Source organism: Manacus vitellinus, unplaced genomic scaffold (assembly GCF_001715985.3).
Source record: "Manacus vitellinus isolate BGI_N305 unplaced genomic scaffold, ASM171598v3 scaffold_12_pilon, whole genome shotgun sequence".
In the NCBI taxonomy this organism is placed as follows: Eukaryota; Metazoa; Chordata; class Aves; order Passeriformes; family Pipridae; genus Manacus; species Manacus vitellinus.
The window spans coordinates 13,709,555-13,733,163 of record NW_021938949.1 but is presented as its reverse complement, the minus strand read 5'-3'; the positions used below and the strand labels follow the sequence as shown (position 1 = coordinate 13,733,163).

Here is a 23,609-nt window from a genome sequence, read left to right as displayed (position 1 = left end):
TGGAGTAGAATCTTTGAGATTTTCTATTTCTATGTTATACAACAGCAGACATGTTTGCAGGCTGTGGCATTGCTTTTGAGGTTTAACAGACAGATGGACGTTCAAGATACACGAGTGCTCCTGTAACAGGGGCGAGGATTTGAGAGCAAAAGCAAGAAGGTTTAGTGGATTCTGTGCTGGGCATTATTTCAAACAACACAAAAAAAACCCCAAACAACATGACACTATGTAAATTATAAATTATCATAAAGATCACTTTGTCTCAAACAAAGACCAATCCTAGCCCCAACTTCATAAACAATCCCAGGAAACCAAAGCAAGTGCGATGTCACCTCTGGAGCCCCATCCGTGATGGTGCTCAGGAAGTCCCCACCTGGCTTCAGCTCCACCTGCTGCCTCTCTGGGATGCCAGGAAGGAGAACCCTCATAAAAATTCCCATGCTTGGTATTGGCCCACCCCCTGTGTCCCAGAAGACCCTGCAGGACTGGTTGGGCTCAGGAACTCAGCCAGCTCTGCAATAACAGGCTGGTTTATAATTAGTGTGAAATCCACCTAGTCTGCAGCTCCCAAATAGATTAGCAGCTGGGAAAAACATGATGGGTAAGGCAGAGGCATTAATGAAAACATGTCACTTCTAAGCTGCCTCCAAAGGAGAGAACTTAGTTACCAGATCTGTAAAATAAAGCACAGGGCCTGGCAGCTGCAGGGAGCAGAAACCCACAGGACCCCTCACTACCAGGAGTTCAGACCCACGTTTCCTGCCCTCATCCTGCAGCTCAGATGAGATAATCAACCCTGATAAACGCCCCAGGTGCCATCACTAGGGACTATCACTTTTTATTTAGTGCCTTCTTCACCATGGGGCAGTGCTTCAGATCTGAGACAACCACAGGCAACGAGGAGAGAGGCAGCAGAGACTTGGGGAAACACATGTTCTGTAAAAGAAACTCTCCCCCTTCTCCCTCAAAGAAGGAATTTCCAAACTGAGATTTAAAGCAGATGAAATGCCTCAAAACCAACATGTTATCTGGCAATATTTCTCTTTTTTGCAAATAGTGTAAAAACCAGCCATTTTAATAATCTAGACAGCCAGCCTGTCTGGCCTTGGCGTTCACTCAGCCTCATACCTAAAAAAGCAGAAGTGAATTCTAATTCCGTCTTTTCTTCTTTATCTTCTTGAGGCTCTGAACTGCTGCACTTCCTTACTATGATTCTACCGTGAAATTGGAATGATACTTATCAATAGAAAACCCAAGACAGATTATTTATCGTTAAGAAACAGATTTCCTATGTAAAATTCAATCAAGAAATGCTTAAAGCAGAATATATAATATGTGACCTGAAGTACATATAGAAATAACTCTGCAATAGAACACTATTAAACAACATAGATGCACTTTTTTTAACTAATTTTATGTCTTAGGCTGCGTAGGAATTTTTTTCTAAATTCAAATCCTTTTAAGTGATGCAGAGAGTGTCCTCTTCCTCTTCGTGCACCCTCCTCCTCCTCCACTTCCCCCAGCCCTCACTCTCTTGAGTGTAACTCCACAATGGTCCCTCGCTTTGGAGCTACATCTCCCTAGGCCTTGAGCCAGCATGGATGAGTAAAACTTTGGGAGCGACATGCTCAGTGGCTCTGAATAAGGAATGTCATGCCAGCTCCTCGTACCTCCTGCCAGCTGCTCCTTAAAGCATTAACTGCCACTGGGTCTGGGAAACTCATTTTGCCCCAGTTCTGCCAGACAAGCAACAAAACTCTCGGGGAGCCCTTCTGAAAGGGGGGCAAGGGGAGGTAGCAAAATCAGAAAGGGCTCAGCTCCCTGGGAGGTTGCCACAGACTAAAACACCAGAATGTTCAGCAAGTTATTGTTAGCAATAACATTTCTCAGAAAGCACTAATATGATTGCATTTTGCTGCACCACCTCAGAAGCATCCCAGACTCTTCCCTGTGGAGTGTGTCTGGCTTCCTGCAAGGGGACGGTGTCTGCAGCAGCTATGTCTCCAAGAAGATTCACTTATATTTTGAATTTTGATCCCTGCTTTCAGCTCTGAAGTCTGGCTCTGCTCAACTCCCAGAGACCATGCTTGTTCTCTTTTTAAACTATTTTAATTATCATAATAAGGGGATAATGATTTAAAAGTCCCTAATCCAGCAACTACTTGACACCTTCTACATCCTAAGCTGACCTAACCTGGGTGAAAATTTTAATGCAGATTTTCAATACTTTCTTGAAACACTTTCTCAGTAAATCAGCACTGTGTGTGGGTCCCTTGGGTGGAAAGCTTTGCTCCACAACCCCTCTTTTGTTGCCAGTCAAGTTTGGACAAACATGACAACAGTTTCATCCATTCAGTTCCTGCTGTGTTATGCAACTGTATGGAAAATGCTATCTGACTGTAGAAGAGGGTAATTACAGCACATGAATTCAAAGAAGTGCAATTATTTGGTTGTTAATGTTTAAGACCTGCTCATCAGCAGTAAATTAGACTTTGTGCATCCCTGTGTACCAATCCAATTGCTACAATACTACTGGGTCTCCTGATGAGAGAGAATCCCCACACAAATGAAGGAGTAAAGCGGGATCCTGCCACTGACAAAATTTTTTCTTGAGTATATTTTCTAATTCATTTTTTCATGTTGACAAAAACAATTTATTAGAATTCAGAATGTCTGAAATTAGTTGTTAACGTGAAATCTAGGACTGGCAGCTTGGTACATCATCTTCATTTGGATTTGTTTCCATAGAGCAGCATTCACAGTAGCAAAGGAGAAGAATAAACAAATCTAGCAAAACCTGAAACTTCTTCATGCTTTAAAGCTACCAAAAGTGAATTACTAAATTGAAAGTATGCTCAAATTAGCTGTTTCCCTCCATGACACTTAAGCATCAGATCGTCACCCTGTATACAGTGCACTCCCATGAGCACCCAGTGGCTCCTGTACAGCCTCAGTGGGATCACAAAAAGGGAAAGACAAACAAAATATCCCAGGAAATACTTAGGAGGAAATAAATAACCATTTGTTTTTCTGCACAGCAAATATGCTACTGGTAGAAAAGCATTTTTCTTCATGTATAATTAAATATTTATGCACCTTCAATCATACAATAAAGAAGATGATACTTATTGTTCTTAAGTCCTCTGACTTAAATGAACAAATCCTCTGTAAATTGGCTGTTGATCTGTATACAGGAAAAGATTAAACAGATTTGCTGGATTATTCATCAAACCATTGTGTCCATTTAATGCCTGACTTTGTTTAAAAGAGGCAAATTTATCTGTCATACTGAAAGCTGGAATCAAAATACTGAACTTGATGGATGACTGTCAGGACTAGAGGGACAGCAAAGCCATCGCCCTGTGGACAGAATGCTGCTGTAGTTGTGCTGAATCCTAAGAGCAGCACAACAGCAAGGACAAGGAAATGAACCACGGGGTTGTCCATGGAATTGAGCAATGCTGGGCATTGTTTTGACATTTCAAAACACTCTCCCCACAGAGTCCCTTAGCTTTTAAAGTAGGGTCACTCAGGGCAGGATCAACTAAGCTGTTGTACCTGCCCCTTTGGACTTCCCCTTGCTGCTGCTCCCTGGCTCGGGGATGACAAATAAAGGAAACTGTGCTTGGGAAGGGCAGGATGTGACAGCCTGTCCAGAGGACTGGGGCCAGGTTTCTAGACCTACACCTTCACTGCTGAAAGATGGGCCTCCAAATCCTGCCTATTATCTGGCTGCATTTCAGAACTGAATGTAACTAAACATCAGCACTGTGTGTGGTAAACACCTGACTGCCTATGGACAGACACATCTTTTTCTTTTTTTCAGGATAATGGCAACAGAGCAACAGCTTTGCCATCCTCATCCCTTCCTGTACGGATCAGTGTGGTTGGAAATGTTGCTGTGAAATGTATCTCCCAGGGTCGTGACTTTTATACACACCCTGAGTGCTCTTCTAAACAAAGCAGCAGCATTTCAATTCAAAGGCAGCAGCGTTCAGTGATGACTGGCAGGGTTATTGTGTTTTGCTGTTTGTTTGCTTGCATGTTTTCCTTTTTTTGAGAAAGAGCAAGCATTTGTTCAGCTGACATGGCATTAATGAGGTGCTAATTCTATTTATCCCTGCTGCTCCAGTATTTCACACAATAGTGGTTTTCTGCCTTGGGAGAGCTGGGTCTTACACAGATAGGAAAAGATGAACTGAATCCATACAGGTAGAAATACACATATATATCCATGTTTTTAATGCATTGAAAATGAGCCCTGTATTTTATTATAAATCCTTTATTCACAGGGGAAAACTAGTTTTCCCATGTGTATCAGAAATGAACATTGATCAAATCATTGCAAAAACTAAAGCAAACCTGATTTTCTTCTGGATCTAGAAAGTCAATAAAAGCATCTCAGAATTGCAGTGACAGAGGAAAGATAAATTGTGTGCTTCAAAACAAATATATCTTCAAACCAATTTAATACTCAAAGGATTTGAGAAAGAGGGAGGAGGAGCTTTCACTTCATGGTTTTCTTTACATAGAATTTCTTCATAAATGGAGATGAAAATTGCTATCTAGATGTGGGAAGTCGCACATAAAGCATTACCAATTTCCATTTACAAGCAAATTAGCAATTATGGCATAGTCTTAAAATACTATACTCGGTTTAAAGCTGAATTAGACTGTCATTACAAAGGAGGAGTCTAAAAATTCTGGCTTTTTGCTCCATTCTCCAGGTTTTTTTGCTCAGGCATCACCTTACATAGCCTTTTCCCTGCTTTCTGAGTTCTCTGCTTCTGAGCTTGCAGGCTGTGTCCTCTCATTCAACCCTACTTCTCCAACCCTGATTTTCTGCATGAACAGGGAGGCACAGTACAGCAGATCCCAGGTCCATAAGCTGTTTCCAATTACTTTAGCCCTTTCCATTGTGAGGATGCTCCAAAATCCTTTGTTCAAGTCAGCTTCTTAATACACCACATATACACTTGCAGTTTAGAATACAAAGCTGCACTATCTGTGACCTGAAACTGCGAAGATTACACTTCAGAATAAAACTCCAGTTTAGGCATTGATTTGTCACATAAAGAAGAAACCCACAATTTAGTGATGGGGATGAGAAAGTACAATGAATTTATGTAATTCACCTTGGCATGGAGAGACTGGTCAGCTCCCAGAGATTACTTAGTACTGTAAATGCTTGCATACACTCGCCTTTCTTGCAGATTATATGTGACAAGAATAGTCTTGGGAAGTTATTACATAAGAAGTACTATTTAAAGTTTATTCATTTTAGTGTAATTCTGACATTTCTAGATTAGAAACAGCCTTCTTGTTCTTGTGGTGTTGGGGAAGCTCAAAGAATCTCCAGTACCAAAAATCTATTCTCACTTCATAGCTCAGTTTTTCACATGGGGAAGTGACTTGATTAACCAGAGTGCACTACTTCTCCTGTTAATAATTTCTGTGTGCACCATGCACTGCACACTGCAGAATCTCCTGGTGAAGACTGATCTCACTGCCCTAACACTCACAAACCCTGTTCCTGTAGTCATGAAGATTTAATCACAGAATCACAGAATATGTGAGTTGGAAGGAAACAACAAGGATCATCCAGTCCAACTCCTGGCCCTGCACAGGACACCCCAAGAGCCACACAATGTGGTCAAGAGTAATGTCCAAATGCTTAATGAGAAAAAAAAGATTGTTTGAAGAAAGACAGCTTGTGCTGAGTACTGAATACCTTATTCAGATCAACACTAGTGTATTACCCAGAAAATGGGGTAGGAACCTTTTCCAAAACAGGTTCAAGTTTTTGTGCCCCTTCCAACTGAACCACAGTATTTTAAACACCAACCCTTCTGATGACAGAACACAATTTAACTTTTACAGGAAACTGGAGTTCAATTATTAATAGTGGACTTCCTTGTCTGTAGATCAGATCCCAGTGTTAAGGCCCAGAATTTGGTTGAGAGGATGCCATGAGCTTCCACTTCCACCTGGCACTGCCAGCACATGCACTGAGAGCCACCCTTTAAGGCTCCCAGGCTGGGTGCAGGTTGAACAGTCACTCCAGGAGAGCCTCCCAGCTGCTCTGCCCTGACATGAGGGACACTGCCATGGCTTTCCCAGAGCCACCCCAGGGCCATCTCCTGCCACTTCCAGGGGCAAATGGGGCAGCAGGAAAAGAATCACAGGTTTTCTGCAATGCCTCTGGTGAATTTGCAGTTTTAGAGGCAGAGGCTAAATAGGAAAGGGAACACAAAAAAACCTTAAGGCAAGTTCTCTTTAAGGGTAACTGCACAACTGTTGAAAAATACGTGTATGAAATGTTCAAATTCATTTACTTTGCAGAATTTGGCTTTTAAGAAAGCTTCTAAAGAATTCTGTGTACAAAGATGCTGTTTTCATGGAAAACCACAGCTGGTTTTCCAAACATCATCTGGTAAGCAGCTCCTAACCTAAATGTGCACATACAACTCAAGATTAAAACTGTTCCATAATCTATCTGAAATCAGCACCAACTTTCCTTCCTGTGCCAATTCCATCCTGCTTTTCTGTAGAGCACTTCATCTGAACTATTTGGTCAGAACAAATTTCATAAATATTGCTTAGTAACTTCCATATGAGATATTGTCAAGAGCTATTAAAAATATGCAAGATATCTTTTAATTCCTCTCACAGACCAGATAAAAAAATATATTACTGTGTAATATATATTATGCAACACTTCTGGATATTAGTAATCAGAAGCATCATGTCTGAAAGGGATAATTAAAAAGACAATTATAATTTTAAAAAAAAGAATCCTGATTTAAACCTTGGCAGTTCCCATCTGACCAGCTGTTTTGAGAAAATATCTATATCAGTTTGGATCAATGCAGATTAATTTTGCAGTTATTCTAGCAGAAGTGACAAAACCAAAACCCTCACAAGTAGAAGTGACAGATTTCAGTTCTTAGGTGATAAAAACTGCCTAACTAATTTAATACTTCTATAATTTCCAGCAACATCCTCTTTAATGCTGCACATTGCTTGTCTTCTAAAATATTACCAGGTTCCTGCTGATGCAAGTGATTCAGGCACAGCCTCCAGAGCATTTTGGCAATTTCACCTCATAAGTACACAACAGCCCAATTTTGTTAACTCAGCTTTATACCCTCTAATTTCTGTCATCTTCTGCATTAGATTCAGAGCAGTATCTATTCTCCACAGCACATAACATCATCTCCAGGAGCACAATTACCAGTGCAGCAAGTCCTCTTGCACGTTCTCCTGGAACATCTGAAAATCATTGCTTAAAAAAGGCACGATGAGATTAGAAAAAAAAAAAACAATATTCTCCTTCAAGAAACACATAGAATAGAAAACCACCAAGGTAAGAAACCCCAAACCAACAAGCCTTACTTGTGCAAGGTTTGAAAGGGCCTGTCATTTTTCTCCAGTTGTCCATAGCAGCTCGTTCTGGCCTCTGGAATGGAGGAGTATTTTTCCAGCATGGCTGAGGCAGCAGTGGCAATGACCCCAAGGCCGTCCCGCACCCGAGCTTCTAAACTGTAGTCCCACTCGTCGTAAGCTGCTGAAATGAGTCCTGAAGGAAACTCCTTGGGAGTGATTTCTGTGTTACCACTAACCAGGCTGGGAACTATCCAAAAGAAATCATAGCCAGTAAGGCCCAGGGAGCGAGCCTCATCCAGAATGTAGACAGCTTCATCCTTGGAGCAGTAGAGCAGGATGACAGAGGAATGGATTTTCTTCAGCTGAATTTGAGTCTTGGCATCATCTCCAAAGGCAGTATCAAGTGTGATGACGTTCTGCATGTCCCAGCCCACAAAGCTATTTTCCACAGTGGTCTTGATGACATTGATGAAATCTCGGTATCCAGGGAAAGTGGTGGTCACCAGAGAGAACACGTGCCAGTCATAATCCTGCATGATCTTCAGCATGATAATGGCTTCTTGCTGGATGGAAGCCCCAAACTGGAAGAACGTGGACATCACATCCTAGAACACCAAACACAGCAAAAGATGAGTAATTTGGTACAAGTCTGAAGGAAACAGAATCTCTAATTCTTCTGCTCTCTTGTTCTACCATGGCTACCACACTTCCTTTGCATTCCAATAACTTTCTGTGACTTATTTGTACCACTACTAAGCCACACTGATCATAAATACTACATATTATTTCATACAGCATAAGGACAGAGGTGTTGCTTATTTTAACAACATCTATCAGAAATAGGCAGCACAATATATTTTGTTGGCAGTAAATTTACAAACATTTCCATTGGTCTATTTTTACTAAGTTGCTGTGAGATCTACATTTATTTTTGAATTTTACATTCAACACTGACATAGAATTATTAGAGTGCCAAATATACACAGGAAGCTGTATAAGTCTTTATTTTTATTTTACTTCAGTATTTATTCCTGACCAGTAGCAACAACTTGTGTGCATTATTTTCAGATACAGAAAGCATGAACTCCTGGTGAAACAAAAGCTTATGATTTAAAAGTAAGAAATGAATCATTCAAGGTTTCTTCTGCAGGCTTCAGAGGAAAGACACATACAGTGCATTTAATTTAAAGAGTTTTATGAACATGCTTGCAAGCTGCTATCCTATTTTACACTTGCAGGGAACAGAAACAGATTAATTGAGTTAAGTTTCCTGGCAAGGTGGTGTTAAACATACAAATATTAGTGAGAGTGGTAACTCAGCTCTGCAAGCTCTGTAAATCTGTTCCAGGCAAACTATGTTTTTTTAATAGAAGATGAGGAGTGTTATTACTTTCCGAGTGTTAAGAAGCTGACACCTGGATTTTATATGGCTTGACAGTAATAAAAGTCTTACAACTTGTGCCAGACCATGAAGACTAATATTGAAGGTAGAAAATACACACTGCTGGTGGGAATGAAATCATCTGCCATGGCTTCTTTGGTACCTCAGAGATGACATTCTGAATGCCAGTGCCAGATTTGAAGTGGTTTTGGGTTAAACATAAATGTTATAAAGCTCATTTTGGAGAAGAATTGAATTGGGAAGATTTGGTTTCTGAATGCTTTTAGGAACTGTTTCCTGGTGACCTGCACTAGATACTTAAAAACAAGCAAACGAGCTTTTTATCCGGGGACATTTACGGCTAAAGAAACCCAGCACACAGAAAATCTGCTCAGAGTCAGCATTTAGTAATTTAATTACTGATTTACTATTACAAAGTAAATTAGATATCTAGAGACAATGCCATGAATCCAACTTTGCTGTAGCATCCTAATTGAACATAAAAAATATTGTAATGCAAAGTCAATCACTTCAGTTATCTTCTCCAGCTCTTATCTAATCCAGGTTTCTATTTGTGAAATATCCTGTGAAACGATTTATAGTAAATTAAATAGATTAGATACACCATATGCTTTAACTCTCCCCCATTTCTGTATGTGGTTTATGGCTACTAATGCAGTGGAATAATTCTTTCAAACACAATAATTCTTTCAAACACAATTCTTTCAATACATACACCTTGGTCCTCCATGCATGACAAGGAACCTCTCCAATGAGGCAACCGAAGATGAAGTATTTGAGGGCAAAAAACAATGAACATGGACATCTCCAAGTGTGACCTTTCTAACAAGTAAATACAGATTTTTAACCTAGAGCAGTCCTTGACATCTTCCCTGGCAATGAACAAGAGTCTTGTGCACAACACCCTGTGTCACCACTGCAGGAGTCTGACAACAAAAGAAAAGTACTAAAAATAAATCCTTTCTTTCTGTAAACATTTCGTTAGAAAAAACAGTTTATGAAAGGAGTTTTGACTAAACATTTCTGTAAAGGTCACACTCATATTTCAAGAATCCTTTTCATGTAATTGTGAATGTGAAGGCCAGTCAAAACCAGCCAATTAAGATCAATTTGTGATCGGAATGGTGAAAAATAACCACTGTAATTATATTCTGAAAACAAGTTTGGGTTCAAGAAAAGTGGAGACACAAATATCACAAGAGATTCTCATCTGAAGAAATCCCATGTAACTGCACTGACTTCATTTGGTGTTTTTATGGAGCTGAAGACCTGATTGTGTGTGTTTACAATGAATCTGAAACAGATGGAAGATTACAAGCAAATTGCAGCCTTAGGAACTTCAGTAGATATTTAAATGCCTATAAGGAGAATATTCAAGGACATATTCATTAAACTGGGGGTAGGGAACGAGGAGGTTTTGTGAAGAAACAGCAAATAAATAAATAAAACTGTAACAAATTGAACTATCGTATCCTTAAACATCTACAGAACTGTTCATTTGGGGTTTTTTTAAGCTCCACATTCTTCTCAAAAAGCATTATTATTCCTCTGCTTTATAGAGACTTAAATTACATATGTGTTACAAAATACTAAGTTCTACTTTTCTATATTCAAATGCAAGCCAGAGTGATGTTTGTATAAAACCAAAATTATTCAGTTATTTTCATTTAACTGTCATCTTGTCATCTATTCAGACATCCATCTAAATCATTGCTGAAGTAGGAATACAGATGTAATATCAGAGGTGTTTGAAATGCACACCAGAAATATGCTCTTTTTCTCTCCTCAGCATTCCCAGCTCTTGAGATTATTGGTGGAGGATGCAAGGAAGTGGTGCCACTTATTAAGGGCAAGAAACATGTTACAGATGAATTCCACAGATAAATCTCAAAGCATGAAAATCTGATATGAGCAAAAATTTAGTCATGGAAGTTGTGGAAATGATTAAGGTTTTATTTGTTTTTTCTGCTTTAAATTCTTAGCTGGATTCTATGCCAGCACATGTGAACAAAAAACAGCAATGAAAAGGGAAAGGAAAGAACAAATGCAAACTTTTTGTTTCTTTCTGTCTTGTACATTTACGTACAGTTTATGGCAAAACATCTCCCCATATGTTTCACACCAGAAGGACAGAATCCTCCAATTGCTTCTTGCTTAATGTTATCCTTGACTTTTGTACACAATATAAAATTCTGGCATTACAGGAGAAGGGCACTTCAATGTTCTCACACTTGTGCACAAAACAGAGCAGCTCTCTCTGCTGCTGTCATTTTATAGATTAATATATTAGAGTAAGTTGCTTTTTAATTAGTGTACTGAGCCTATAAATCTGTCACTGTTGTCAGAATTGCACATTTCACTTCCCCAGTTCCAACAAATTACAGGAATATTTCTCTCAAAACCTCATCCTCAGCTATTTTCAGGACATCTTAGTTTCCAGGCTCTGGTTTTTCCATGAGATCAGCGGGGTATATTCACAGCTGTTGTAACAGCTGAGCTAAGCCCTGACAGGACTTTGTGCCTACTAGGGAAAAAGCTGCAAGAGTTGGTCAGTTAAGGTAAGAAACATTTGTTAAGTAGCATACCTTTTGTTAAATGAAAATTAAATGCCAAACCAGAACAAAACAGGGGTCAACATGAGACCAAATCAATTTTCCACTTGGCAGACTCATCAAGGACAGTTATTTCACTGGTAAGACAATATTATGACAGGAAACAAAAACCAATATGAAACACCTTTAAAAGCAATCCAGAGTATGATTTTATTCAGCTAGCAACAATATTATTATGACAGCAATATAAGTAGGACTTTAAAGTTATCTTAATTGTTTCATTCTTACTTACTCTCTATTTTCCACAGAGATCCAGCAAAAATCATTTTTCTCATATTTTACACCACATTCTATTCTTATAAAGATTTAAGGCATGTGGTGCCAGGTCCACGTATACAGTGCAAGCTGTTTCCTGTTTAATGAATTATAGTAGTTATCTGGCATTTTTATAAAGACTGGGGGAAAATGAAAGCCAGAGATTAGTCATGAATTTAACTGAATAATTCGGCATCACATCAAAAATATCCACAAGAAAATTATTTGTGCTGATCTCAGATAGAGGTTAAAACAAAAAAAGTATCCTGCAGTGTGTTAACATGGTACCATTCTTCCTGGATTTTCTTGAAGTGATGTGTTGATCCCCTGGTAAACATGAAGTGAATTGTGTTTCTCTGTCAGGAACATCCAGGCTTCAGCCATAGGATCTTTCTTTGTGGAAGGGCACAGATCCTTGCCAAACTTCCAGCAAATGCAAACACTGAAGTGGAGGAACTGAAAGGGAAACCTTTGCTCCCCAGACACCCTGCACATTTCTGAATCCTTAAGTTATTAAATTCCCCCTGTATCCATTAACAGCACAGAACACACAATTCCCAACACAAACATCTCACTGAGGTGCCCAGGGGGAAAACTCCTCCATTATCACCATGGGAGCAATTTGGGGGAAATTATACACGATTTTGTGCTCTCATACAAAGCATAGCAACATGTGAGGGTGGAAGTAATTTACTCATTTTTACAAAAAAGGCAGAAAATACTTGCCTGCCAAGGACCTGACCTGTCACCTCCCACATGGCAAAACTGTGTCCAACCTGTTGCCCTGTCCAGTAACACCTGGACCCCCAGTGCAGGCCCCCCAAGGCATGGGCTTTCTGAGAGAGCAGAAAAAAGGATGGAAATTTCCTTCCTCTCTAATTTAACTGGTGCAAATGCACAGCCACCAAATGTATAAAGGTCAACTAAAAGGACAAAACGAGGCCTTACTTTTTATTTTAAGAAGTTTGCTCTAGGAGAGGAACACTGAAGTTAGAAAAGGGCAGTAGCAAGCAAGGGAGTACATTATGGCTCTCCAACATCTGACATGTCCCCTTTTATTATTTCAAGGAATAAATATCAAAGAAACATGATTTCAAAAGGTTAGCACTGGCTTAATCAAGCATGTTCTTTCCCATTTCCAGAGGGAGTCTGCAGGAATTCATTTTGCAAAGACTTCTGTATTTTCAGGTCATGGTTTTATCCCAAGAATTTTGCTAGATAACAGGTTTCATAGGTTTTTTATTCTCTTTAATACATCCATTTAGTTTTATACTACCTCCTTGGCTTATACTGGCCTGCTACAAGAGCTGAAATCTGTCACTAAATCTGTACCAGAATGGCAAGAAAACAACTACAAAGGGATGAGAACAGGGTTTCTACAGATCATTGCAGAGTCCCCTGGTTTTTGATCTTTTACATTCTTCCAATAATAGCTGTCATGTCTAATGGAAGCAACTCAACAGGCCATTGCAGTGAAACAACCTAATTATGGAAGATTAGTTTTGTACAGAGCTCATGAACCATTCCCTGGGCTGGAATTCACCATCTGGGTTTTCAACACATCTGGTTTTTCTTTCACAGATTGTTCAGACATTGGAAATTGGGGTGTCTCAGTCCAAGCTCCTGTTCAACCAGGACAGGCAAGTGAAAAATGCTTTTGATGGCTGAAATGACACCAACAAGCCTCTGATCAGACTTGATAAAATCCTGGAAAGATTCAGCAGGGATTTTGCTGTGGTCATTTGATGAAAGATTTATTGACAATATGCCTCTTCTCTAGATAGATTTCAGATTCCACTGTTACAGAAATGTCTTACATTGTGAATATTGTAATGAGGAAGGGGGAAAATTGTGGTTCTATGAAAAGGTAGCATGGAGCTGGCTGTACCACAGCTATTTGGACAAGTAACAGCTACTGTGTAGTTTTTAGGGCCAAAAAAAATCCCAACATATGAAGCCGAATACTGGTGTCTGCAAGGAATATAAGAGAAAATAAAGAGTATTTTCAGAAAAATTGTATTGGCTTCGTATGTTCAAATATTTCTTGAACATAAATCACTGACTCTTTAAGAATTGCTGGGTCATGTGGTTCTGTACATCAGTGTAATCATTATCATCCTGAAATATTTTTCCTTTATGGGATTTGTATGAAAGCTTCATTTCCTCTCAGTATTTCACCGTGAAAATAAATATTGAAAAATGTGTGTGACCTAACAGATAAGGTACCAAGGAGGACAGATATTGTGCCATATATTATAGCTGAGTATCATTTCTCTTCTGCCCCTTGTCATGACTGAGATAAATGGTTTGCCATTTTTTAAATTTAGATTTTTTTTCATGGTTTGTACGAGCAGTGTCCTTCTGCTTTATTCATGTAATTAGCCAGCACTAAACTGATGTAAGTAAATAGTCTCTTCAAGAGCCCAAGAATATCTCATTTTCCATAGGAAAATGACTTTAAGTTAGCCATGCAGCACATCTTTCACCTCAAAGAACACCTGAGTTCACATGGAGAGCTCTTGAGTCTGTCCTTTCAGTGAAACTTCTTCAAGCAGTTGTTGTGAATGATGGGAGAGCAATCAGGAAAATTAATGACTTTCCAAAGACAGGGAAGGCAACTGCTGTGAAGTTACTGGTCAAAGTAACTGGCTTTTTCCTGTGTGGAAATGTCCATCTGCCAACAATTCACATTTGAGACACCACAACAAAGTTTTGGTGACAGCATTAGAAAAAAATGGGATACTGCTCCTGTTCTCCCTGTGGCAACCTGAGAAGGTTTAGAAAAAACTGATGATGACCTGTTCTGAACAGGTCACCCTACTTGGCTGAGAAAAATAAACAATAAAATGGTGCTATAAAATGAGGCAGAAAGAAACCCAAACCATCCTTTTACTGCAAAACTATCAAAATGCACTTGCTGAAAAGAGGAAAGCTCAGGTGTATTTTCAGGAAAAAAAATATAAATCATTTTTTAGACTCATCAAAACCTATTCACTGGGTAACAGAAATAAAAAGCATTCAGAGAGCATCAGTGAGCTTGTGAATTAGCCCAGTGAAAGGCCAAGACTCAGGAAATCCAGCAGGGTTAGACACAGACGTCTGAAGAAAGGAAAGGTCTAGATAACTTTCCTCTCCTAATACAGGCAGTTCATTGTAACCCACATAATTCACCTCTAGAAATAAAATACCACAAAAACATAGGAAGGATGAAGGACACCAGCCAAATGAGCCACATGGGTTTCTGGAAAATAAATAAAATTCTTGGTATGTAGACTATCCATCCCCACTATCCCACTTCTCTTGTATTCCACTGGGGCTTTATTTACCAGTGTTCCCTTTGGTTCATATCAGGATTGAGACACTGTGTATTTTCCTACCAAAACAACATGCTGGGCTATGGGGAGCTTCTCACCTTCCTCAACTTTAGGTCTGTGACTACAGAGAATTATCTATCACATCAATTAGTTCATTTACTTTGAACCACATCTGCTCCCACAAGGCCATCAGGGATGAGCTTCCCTTGATTCATGGGCAATTTGTGGAACTCCAACAGATATAAAATCCAAGCATTTATGTTAGAGTGAGTTATATTATTTCTTGGAGCAGACACCTAGTTCTAATTACAAATTTTGAAAACAATCCTGCTGTACCAGCCATGCTAACTCAAATCAACCCTGTGTATGGGAATAAACTGTCTGGTTTCAAAATGAGTCCCTGATAGCCAGGTTTTGGTACAAGCAGATGGATCTCTGACACAAAGGAAGATTCTCAAATTTCCAAGCAACTCAAAAAAAAAAAAAAAAAAAAAAAAAGTGAAGTTTGCTAATCTGTATTTTTAAAATTTTTAGTAAATAAAATTTCATTCAAATATTGAGTCTTACATGTTTTACTGCCCCAAATGGTTATGTCACTAGTCTTTAGAAAGACATTTTGTCTGATTACCAGCTTTTCACAGCACCAGCCTAACCTGTTTTCTTTTCAAAATAAGTCACCCAAATCGACTTCACTCTACAGAATGTGCTAGAATCCAATTTATTTGACATGTTTTTGGGTATCTGCTAAATTTAAATATATAGGTTTGCTAATATTCTTTCAGTTTAATAGCAATATTTTAGCTGAGTAAAATCTGATGTGTTTATTATTGCTGTGCAATCAAAAACTGTAAGTTGTTTGAATGGCTTATGGAAAATTTCAAGAATCAATGCTATGCAATAATTCATCCCCAAGACAAATTTTCATTCCAGCTATTTGGTATCTAGCACACCAAGCATTTAATTTAATTATAGGATGAAGTCACAGTGTCATTTTGATCTATATTGTATACCCCAACCTATAGGAAAATTTGCTTGGAGCAAGGATTTAGAGTAGTTGAGGATAAGTATGATTCTCTGTTCAAATCTTCCATCTTATCTTGTACAAGTATTGCACAAGAAAATCCTGCAATAACAAACCACTTACAGCTCACACATCAACAAAATTCATGAAAGGGTTTTCGAACAGCTTTTGCCATTAGGACCTTTAAAACCAACACCATCCAATCTTGCTAATCCTGTAAATAGAATCATACTTACCCACAATAACATTTAAATATGCTGTGGCCAAGGATTCAGCATTAAATCCAAAATCAGTAACAATCTATGATTTAATAGCAGCTGAATCAAGCCAAACAGGCTGTTTACTTATAGTTTGTATTGCATGTGTGCATAAAAATGCCATACACTATAAAGAAAGATAAGCATAATTGAATACTAATAAAAATGCCTTAAAACATCATCTCCTTATCTGAAAACATTTGGCCTCAACTGAATGCTAAAACACTTCTCATTTGTGTTGAGGATGAGAAGCCAGAAAACCATTAACTAAGTCATTTCCATACATCTCCACTTAACAAGTAAAAATGAAGGTAACAAACAACCTCCTCCTCCACCCCCTTTCACCAAATGGTGAGTATAAAACATTAAGCAAATAAAAGAAATATAAAGACAATTTAGTTTTCTACTGTGTGCTTTTCCTTTACGAGCCAGAACTCTTGGACTGGCACCTCTGTGTACCTGCTCCAGTGGCACTGGACAGAAGGGAGAATTCCAACAACAACAGTCTACCTGGAGAGGACAAACAGACAGAGAGGAAGGGAATTTTTTAAGGGGAAGGCTGAACAGAGTTCAAGGAGCCATTCAGAGTAGCTTTCCATGGCAACAGAGATTTATGGGATATATTTAAGTATCACAGGAAGCTGATGATGAGAGATTCAAGATTCTTGACCTTTTCTGGAAGACATGCATTTTGGCTCCTCAGGTAGTTTGGGTGCTAAACAAGAAGAGCTGCAAACCTGACTCACCTGTTTTGGGAAGGCAGAGTCACAAAACCCTCATATAACTTGCCCAAAGCAAACATGCTGCTTTCAAATTCTCCCAGAAGTGTTTCGACATCCTCAGTGTGCTCCTCTGCTCTTATGTACAATCAGTGGATCTGAAGAAGAGACCAACTCAAGGGAAATTCCATTTATGCTTATCCCTTCTATTCTCCTCTTTAGGCACCATCTTGGCCTCTGGGCAAAGCTACAGCTGTCCTTCTGCTATGCTAACAAAAATTACATCCTTTCTCAAAGTGAGGGAACAGCCCATCAATGAATATCCTTTTCCATTGTATGTTTAATAGCAGCAGGTCAGAAGCAAATTCAGTTACAAAATTCCTGATATGTAATCTACATCAGTACTTACATATCACTCTGCTCAAGAGGAAAGGGTGAATAACTCCTTATCTTGGAATTAATCCTACTGATAAGAAGGTGGTGCAAAATACACCAACAGTGAATGATATTTCACTGGTATTCACTGCAGAGTTTTTGAGTAATCACAAGAGAAACCACATTTGTGTCAAAGTAGCTACAGAGACTCCAGTGCTCAGAGCTCCTGTATCCACACCAGAAGGGACACAGGAAGAATGTGGAATTTAGATGCAGGCAGACACAAAAGTTTTCCCCATCCAGATAAGGACATAAGCATTGCATTCTGGTGATGGATGGATGGTAAGGTAATATAACAGAAAAGTGCAGACAAAAAAAAACTCTGAGGCACCTACTCATTCTGACTCTACCCACACTGTTCCACACCTTTGACTTAAATCTGCATTTTCTTTTTGGCAATCTCTTTAAGGATGCATCGACTTATTTAGTTGCAAGAATATCACACATCAAGAGATTTGCCAAGCATTATTCCCATGAGCAAATAAAATTCCAGGCAGAAAAGCTTTAACAACATATATTCAAATTACTGAGATTTTACATGGGCAGTAAAACTATTTCTTCTTGTGAAATAGCTCAGCTTAAGCTACTTTTCCTTAGTTAGGCAGAGGCAAAATATCTTTAAGCATGGTTCTGATTTACTGTAAATATCAGAGATAAAACATCAAGAAAGGAAATGTTCAAAATGCTGTTTATCTCCTTACAATGCACAGTAATTCTTTCTATAAATTATTACAGATTTGACAGTCACACCAGATACAGTAAATACTGCAGTGCTATAGCAAATTGAGTATCTCATTTCCAGCTATAAAAAAACCATGTTTGTACAATGTTCAGTACAACATTCAGTGAAGAGAATTGAAGATATCTTCCGTAACCTTTATAGTTTGAAGAGACATGATAATCCTTGTTCTAAACACAAATAAGTGTTTTTATTAAAAAAACTTATTCATGGGTTGATGTTTTTAATGCCTGACCTTTTTATTAACTGCATCTGACAACACAATGCAAATACTGTTTGCCTACATAAGTACAACACCACACAGATCAATGATTTTCATAGATTCCTCTGAAAAAAATGAAATTAAACTTCAGAGCTTTTCTAACCTAGGTATGAAATACACAAAGTATTTAACTAATCTTGGTAGAGATTACAACAGGTAATAGATTTCTTCAGTTATCCATAATGCAAGTAAATTGTGCCATCTCATCCAAGTTCAATGGGAGCTCAGAATGCTGCTCAATAGCCTCCAAAGGTGGGTAGATTTATGCAGAAAGGAGCATTTGCACAAATGTGAGATTTTGGCCATGCCCATTTTATTTTTGCTACTCTTTGTGTCCTCAGAAAAGAGTTTCATACTCAGTTAACTGAAATAGATTGTCTACAAATATGAAGTGGTGGTCCTTGCTCATTTTCATTAACAGAACTTTGCATCCAACAGATTTAGATGCCAATCCTTTGGGTTCCTTTGAAAAAGAAAAAAGCCTTCTGTGGAAGGTGGCTAACAAACAAAACACCTGTCCTTACAAGTTGTTAAGTGCTTTTGGTTCCACTCATAAAAGATGTTACATTCCAGAGACCTTATATAACAAAGCTTGTTAAGAAATTTGCAGTTTAGATTTCCCTGTAACAGGCACAAGGGAATGTGCTTTGCCTTAAACTAGTGTATCTTGATTTGTCCCTGTGTCCCCCAGTGCCATACTCTAGAACAGCAATGCTAAGTTTCCAGAGTACAAGATTGTTCTCCTTTTGCAGGTCCTTTAGAAATAACCCACAGACCTCCTGGTGTCCAAAATCCAGCCTGAAAAACATTAAGTTGAAAGCAGCAACCCATCCATTTCCATCTGATACCTGCTGTTCACGGCAGGTGTATTATTTCACTATGTTTAAGGATCTTATGTATTTTAGGATTGATCCCCAAACTTGTGACAGCTTACTGTGATATGGTGCATCACCAAAAAGGAAGAGATAAAGCTGTCACCTCATTCTTTGCAATATATTCCACCAAAACTTCTGGAATACGGATGAACTGTGGAAGAACAGAAGACTTCACTGCACATCTCTCACTAGACAGTTCTGTCACTACTTTCAAAAGATAAATTAATCTGAACCAAATCTCCACCTTTTGTGCAAGGAATATGGTCCTGTGGGGCAAGCAGGGATTGTCCTGTGTTCAGGGGCAGATACAGCTCATTTTAAGGAGAAGAGTGTTGGTTTTTCAAATCCCTGCTAAATAAGGCAGCCTTCCTGCACAGTATGCATTGAAAATTGGGGAAGAGAAGTGAGATGTAAAATCTATGGCATGTTTCTCGACATGCTCCATTCTACAGAAAGCTGAACTGCTCAACTACATGAAGTTCTTAAGGAGATGGATACCTGGATGGATGGAAGTTCATGAGATCCATGATTCTTCCCAATGGATAGACATTTGTTGCTACATAGCAACAGTCTGTCAGTTCATTAGAAACCTCAGAGAAATAAGCAGAAACATGCTCCTGTAGAGAAAAGCTCCATCCTGATGCTGCCTCACTTCTATGGGAGTAAATCTGTTGTTAAGGTCAGGTCAGGACCAGGTACTGGGAACAAAAGTGTCTCTAAAACATGCACAGAACAAATGACCATGTTCTGCTGTCTGGAGCCAACACAGAGCCAGAGAAACATCCAGGATGTCAAAGACACCACTAGAGACAGATGAACAGTGCAAAACAAATTAGCTCCCTCATGGGTGGCAGCAAATACTTTCTTTTGCTATTTGTGGATTATTAGTATACATATTGTTAGTAAAAATTTGAACAACCACTGGTTCTTGATAAAAATATTAAATATCAATGTTTCACTCAGTTTTAAATGAAACACCTGCATTTGAAACCACAAACATGAAATCCTGTCACTTGAATTCATCCTCTCTTTCAGAAAATATGGAAAAGCATAGACCAGAAGTAATGCAATGTGACAGGTGACCGGACACAAATCACAAACAGTTAAGGGATGCCATTTACAAAAGCCCATTTCTTCAAGTTAATCACCCTTGTTACTAAACAAATACTAAGAATAACATGATTTTAAATAAAATTAGTGAGGGCCAGTAAAAGTTTAACTCACTAGATTACAGCAGGAATTATCCATTAGTCTTCATAATGTAGCTTAGCCAGCAATAATGTCTGTCATTTCAGATGCATTTGCACAATGACTGTATCATAAAAAGGCATTTGCACAAAAGCTGCATTTCAACAGCTATCAGTTTTCCAAGATATAACAGGCTTCCTTTGTAATAAGCACTGAGCCTTAGAGCAAGACAGTATAATGTATATCCTTGTAAATCTTTCCTCCTGGAAGATTTACTTATCCCCAGGAATAGGTAGAATAGTTTGGCACAAGTCATGTCACAATGCCACGTCTCATGAAATGTCTTGAAACCATCCATACAGAACTAGTTTCTGGTCTCCACTTTCAAGTGACCATAAATTTGGTCTAAAAAGTGGTTATACTACTACATATGGATGATAATGTGTTGCTGTACATGCCCATAATACAGGATATAACTTTACAGTACAGGATATAGCTTTACCTAATTTATCTCAGTTTATCGAATGATCACACACCATCTGATGGTGGAATAGAAATTAAAGGTGAAAAAATATAAAGGCTGATAAAAAAATCAAACCTGTAAAATCTGTGTTCTACATACTATATTATACACTATGTGTAGAATTATGTACATGGAAAGACTTCTGCACACTGTTTCATCCCCCTCCAGAAGATTAAGAAGCACATTTTCCTTGTAATTTTTTGCCCAACTAGTCTCATAAAGGAGTTAAATTTATTAGTATTATACAGTCACATTTTCTTGCTCACTATGAAAATATCAAACAGCTTGCAGTGATCAGTTACAAAACTGCATTTGTTTTTTCTATGAAAAACTGGGTTTTTTACTACCTCAGCTAAACCCCCAAGAAAGAAAAGATTTTATGGAGTATTCATGAGCAAAATGCAACACAAAACACAGAATTAGGTATAAATAAAAATAACATAATTAAAGTAATATAAAGATGTTTGGTGCTATAGCAGAAATTAGCATATATGGAGAAGAATTGTCTGTTCATAAGGAAGGACTCAAATTATTACTTGAAAATGAGAATACCAAATCAAAATTAGCACTCAACTGAGCAATGATATTTGTACACACATTGGTGCATTTGGAAATTAAATGGATGCATAAGGGATATTCTCATCAACTCATTTGTATAAATTGGTATACAATGAGCAGAAGAATTTGAGAAGACAATGCTGAGAATGATTGTGGTTTTTTTCAACCAACATGCAGAAGAGCTACAAATGGGGCCTGATTGCTATTCCCACCACTATCCAGGAATTTGAGAGAGATTTGTCATCTTTTCAGTTTCTTTCAGAAAACTGTTAAACCCACAAGGGTGTACTGAGCATCCCACAGCTCAGTACATATTCCTACCCATGAATTTGAGGTAATTTCCAACACTATTAAAGTATTTCCACAGTTTCTTAACATATTTCTCTCAGACCTCTTCTAACCCACCAAGCAGCAACTGCAATGCTTAGGATGAATTCCCGCCTGACTCAGAAAGATGGGTCCTGTGCACTTTAACTCCTCAGGAGTTCACCACATGGATTCAGGATATTGGATGAGAAGCAAAAGTTTCTTTAGTGAATGTGATTCAGTTGGTTACATACTCATAAACCAGTTGAATTTATTCCCTTAATCCCACCAATCAAAGTCAACCTCTCTTATGCTCATCACCCGGGTTTCGGAGCCCTGTCCCTACACAGAGATTAGGTTGTTGTCCCACACTCACCAAGAGTTTAATGTACATTTTTTAAAAGTGCATGTTGACCAATTTCTGTGTACTGGAGTACTGGAAAAAACTGTGAGGGAGGGTAGGGATGGGTGGATGACGAGTCTAAATCATTACAAATATACCACAATCCTGTGGGAAGGCACTGCAGTCTCACCATTACCAATTTACAGCCAATTGTAGGACATTTGGATTGAGTGGAACTTTATACAAATTATGTTAGTCTTTGTATCATGTGAACTCCCATTACTTTCTTGGCAAGGTATGGGATTCAACTATAAGACCTTCAGAACAAGTATTTTAGCTTCTAATCAAAGTTTGGGTGAGCACACAGCCCTAACACCTCCTCATTAACAAGTCTTGCCATTGCACAAGTTCTGTACTCCAAGATCTACACACTGGGAAATCTTGTAAATCATAAGAACAGATAGTTGGGCAGAGTTTGCTCAGATCTCTCAGGCCAGTGAATGACAAACAATATTAAAGCCACCTGTGTTTAAAATAAATAACCCACTGTGTCCCATCTCTCCTTTTTTATTCCCCTGTAATTTGTTTCCTCCCATTGGCAGCAGTCACCCCTGTGGTAAAGCTGGATCAGATTCATGTGAATACCCCTGGGTTGCTTCAGTGCAAAAATCAGTCAGGTTGTCTGAAACAGGCTCTGGTGTCTCGTTTTTCTTAAAAATGGCCAACCCTGCTCTGCAGATGCTGAAGGGTGTGCAGGGATTTCAGTGCTACCAGAGCAGTAACCTGAAAGGAGAGGGGTAAGACGAACACTGCAGGGACTGGAGCAAGGGATGCAGACTGGAGTGAAATAGCTTATTTCTGAAATTATTATCTGATCATAGACTTAGCCTCCTATTATTGAAATGTATTAAACTAATTACATGTCTAAAGTTTAGGTTGGATTTCAACTGACACTGAACAAATTCACTAGTGATTAGAATTTCAGCGATATTTGTAATGTTATAAATTACTGGCTACAAATCAAAGCACAAATTACATTACATTCCAATTCTAAGAAATCAGATGAGGGAGACTATCTCAGAATCATGTCTGCCTATTTAAACTCACATTCAGGATTTGTATTTTCTATTGCTGAGCTGCAGTGTTAAGGGACTATATGGAAATATTAAACAGACACTAACACAAATTCAATCAAGATTTGCACTTATTTAATGCAGTTTCTGCAGGTCAAGAATTGCAGGTACAGTATTACATATCAACTGTTTGGCTTCATTCTGCTTTATACTCTTATTTAGACCTTGAACTGAAAAATAATGATTTCATTTTTCTTTTGGTTTTCCTGCCCAGCATGAAGATGTGACATTCTCTTTCCGTATTCTGAACAGGCAGCCCAAGTAATGCTGCTACACTAGAA

General features: G+C 38.5%; 1 protein-coding gene across 1 annotated transcript in view; it reads right to left on the bottom strand.

Moving 5' to 3' along the window:
* Positions 1 to 23,609, bottom strand: part of GRIN2A (glutamate ionotropic receptor NMDA type subunit 2A) — a 165,149-nt gene that overhangs the window by 65,819 nt on the left and 75,721 nt on the right. Inside the window, exon 2 of the mRNA XM_008921736.4 lies at positions 7,396 to 7,991. Coding sequence (XP_008919984.2) covers positions 7,396 to 7,991 — 596 coding nt within the window. The remainder of the gene's footprint in view (positions 1 to 7,395; positions 7,992 to 23,609) is intronic.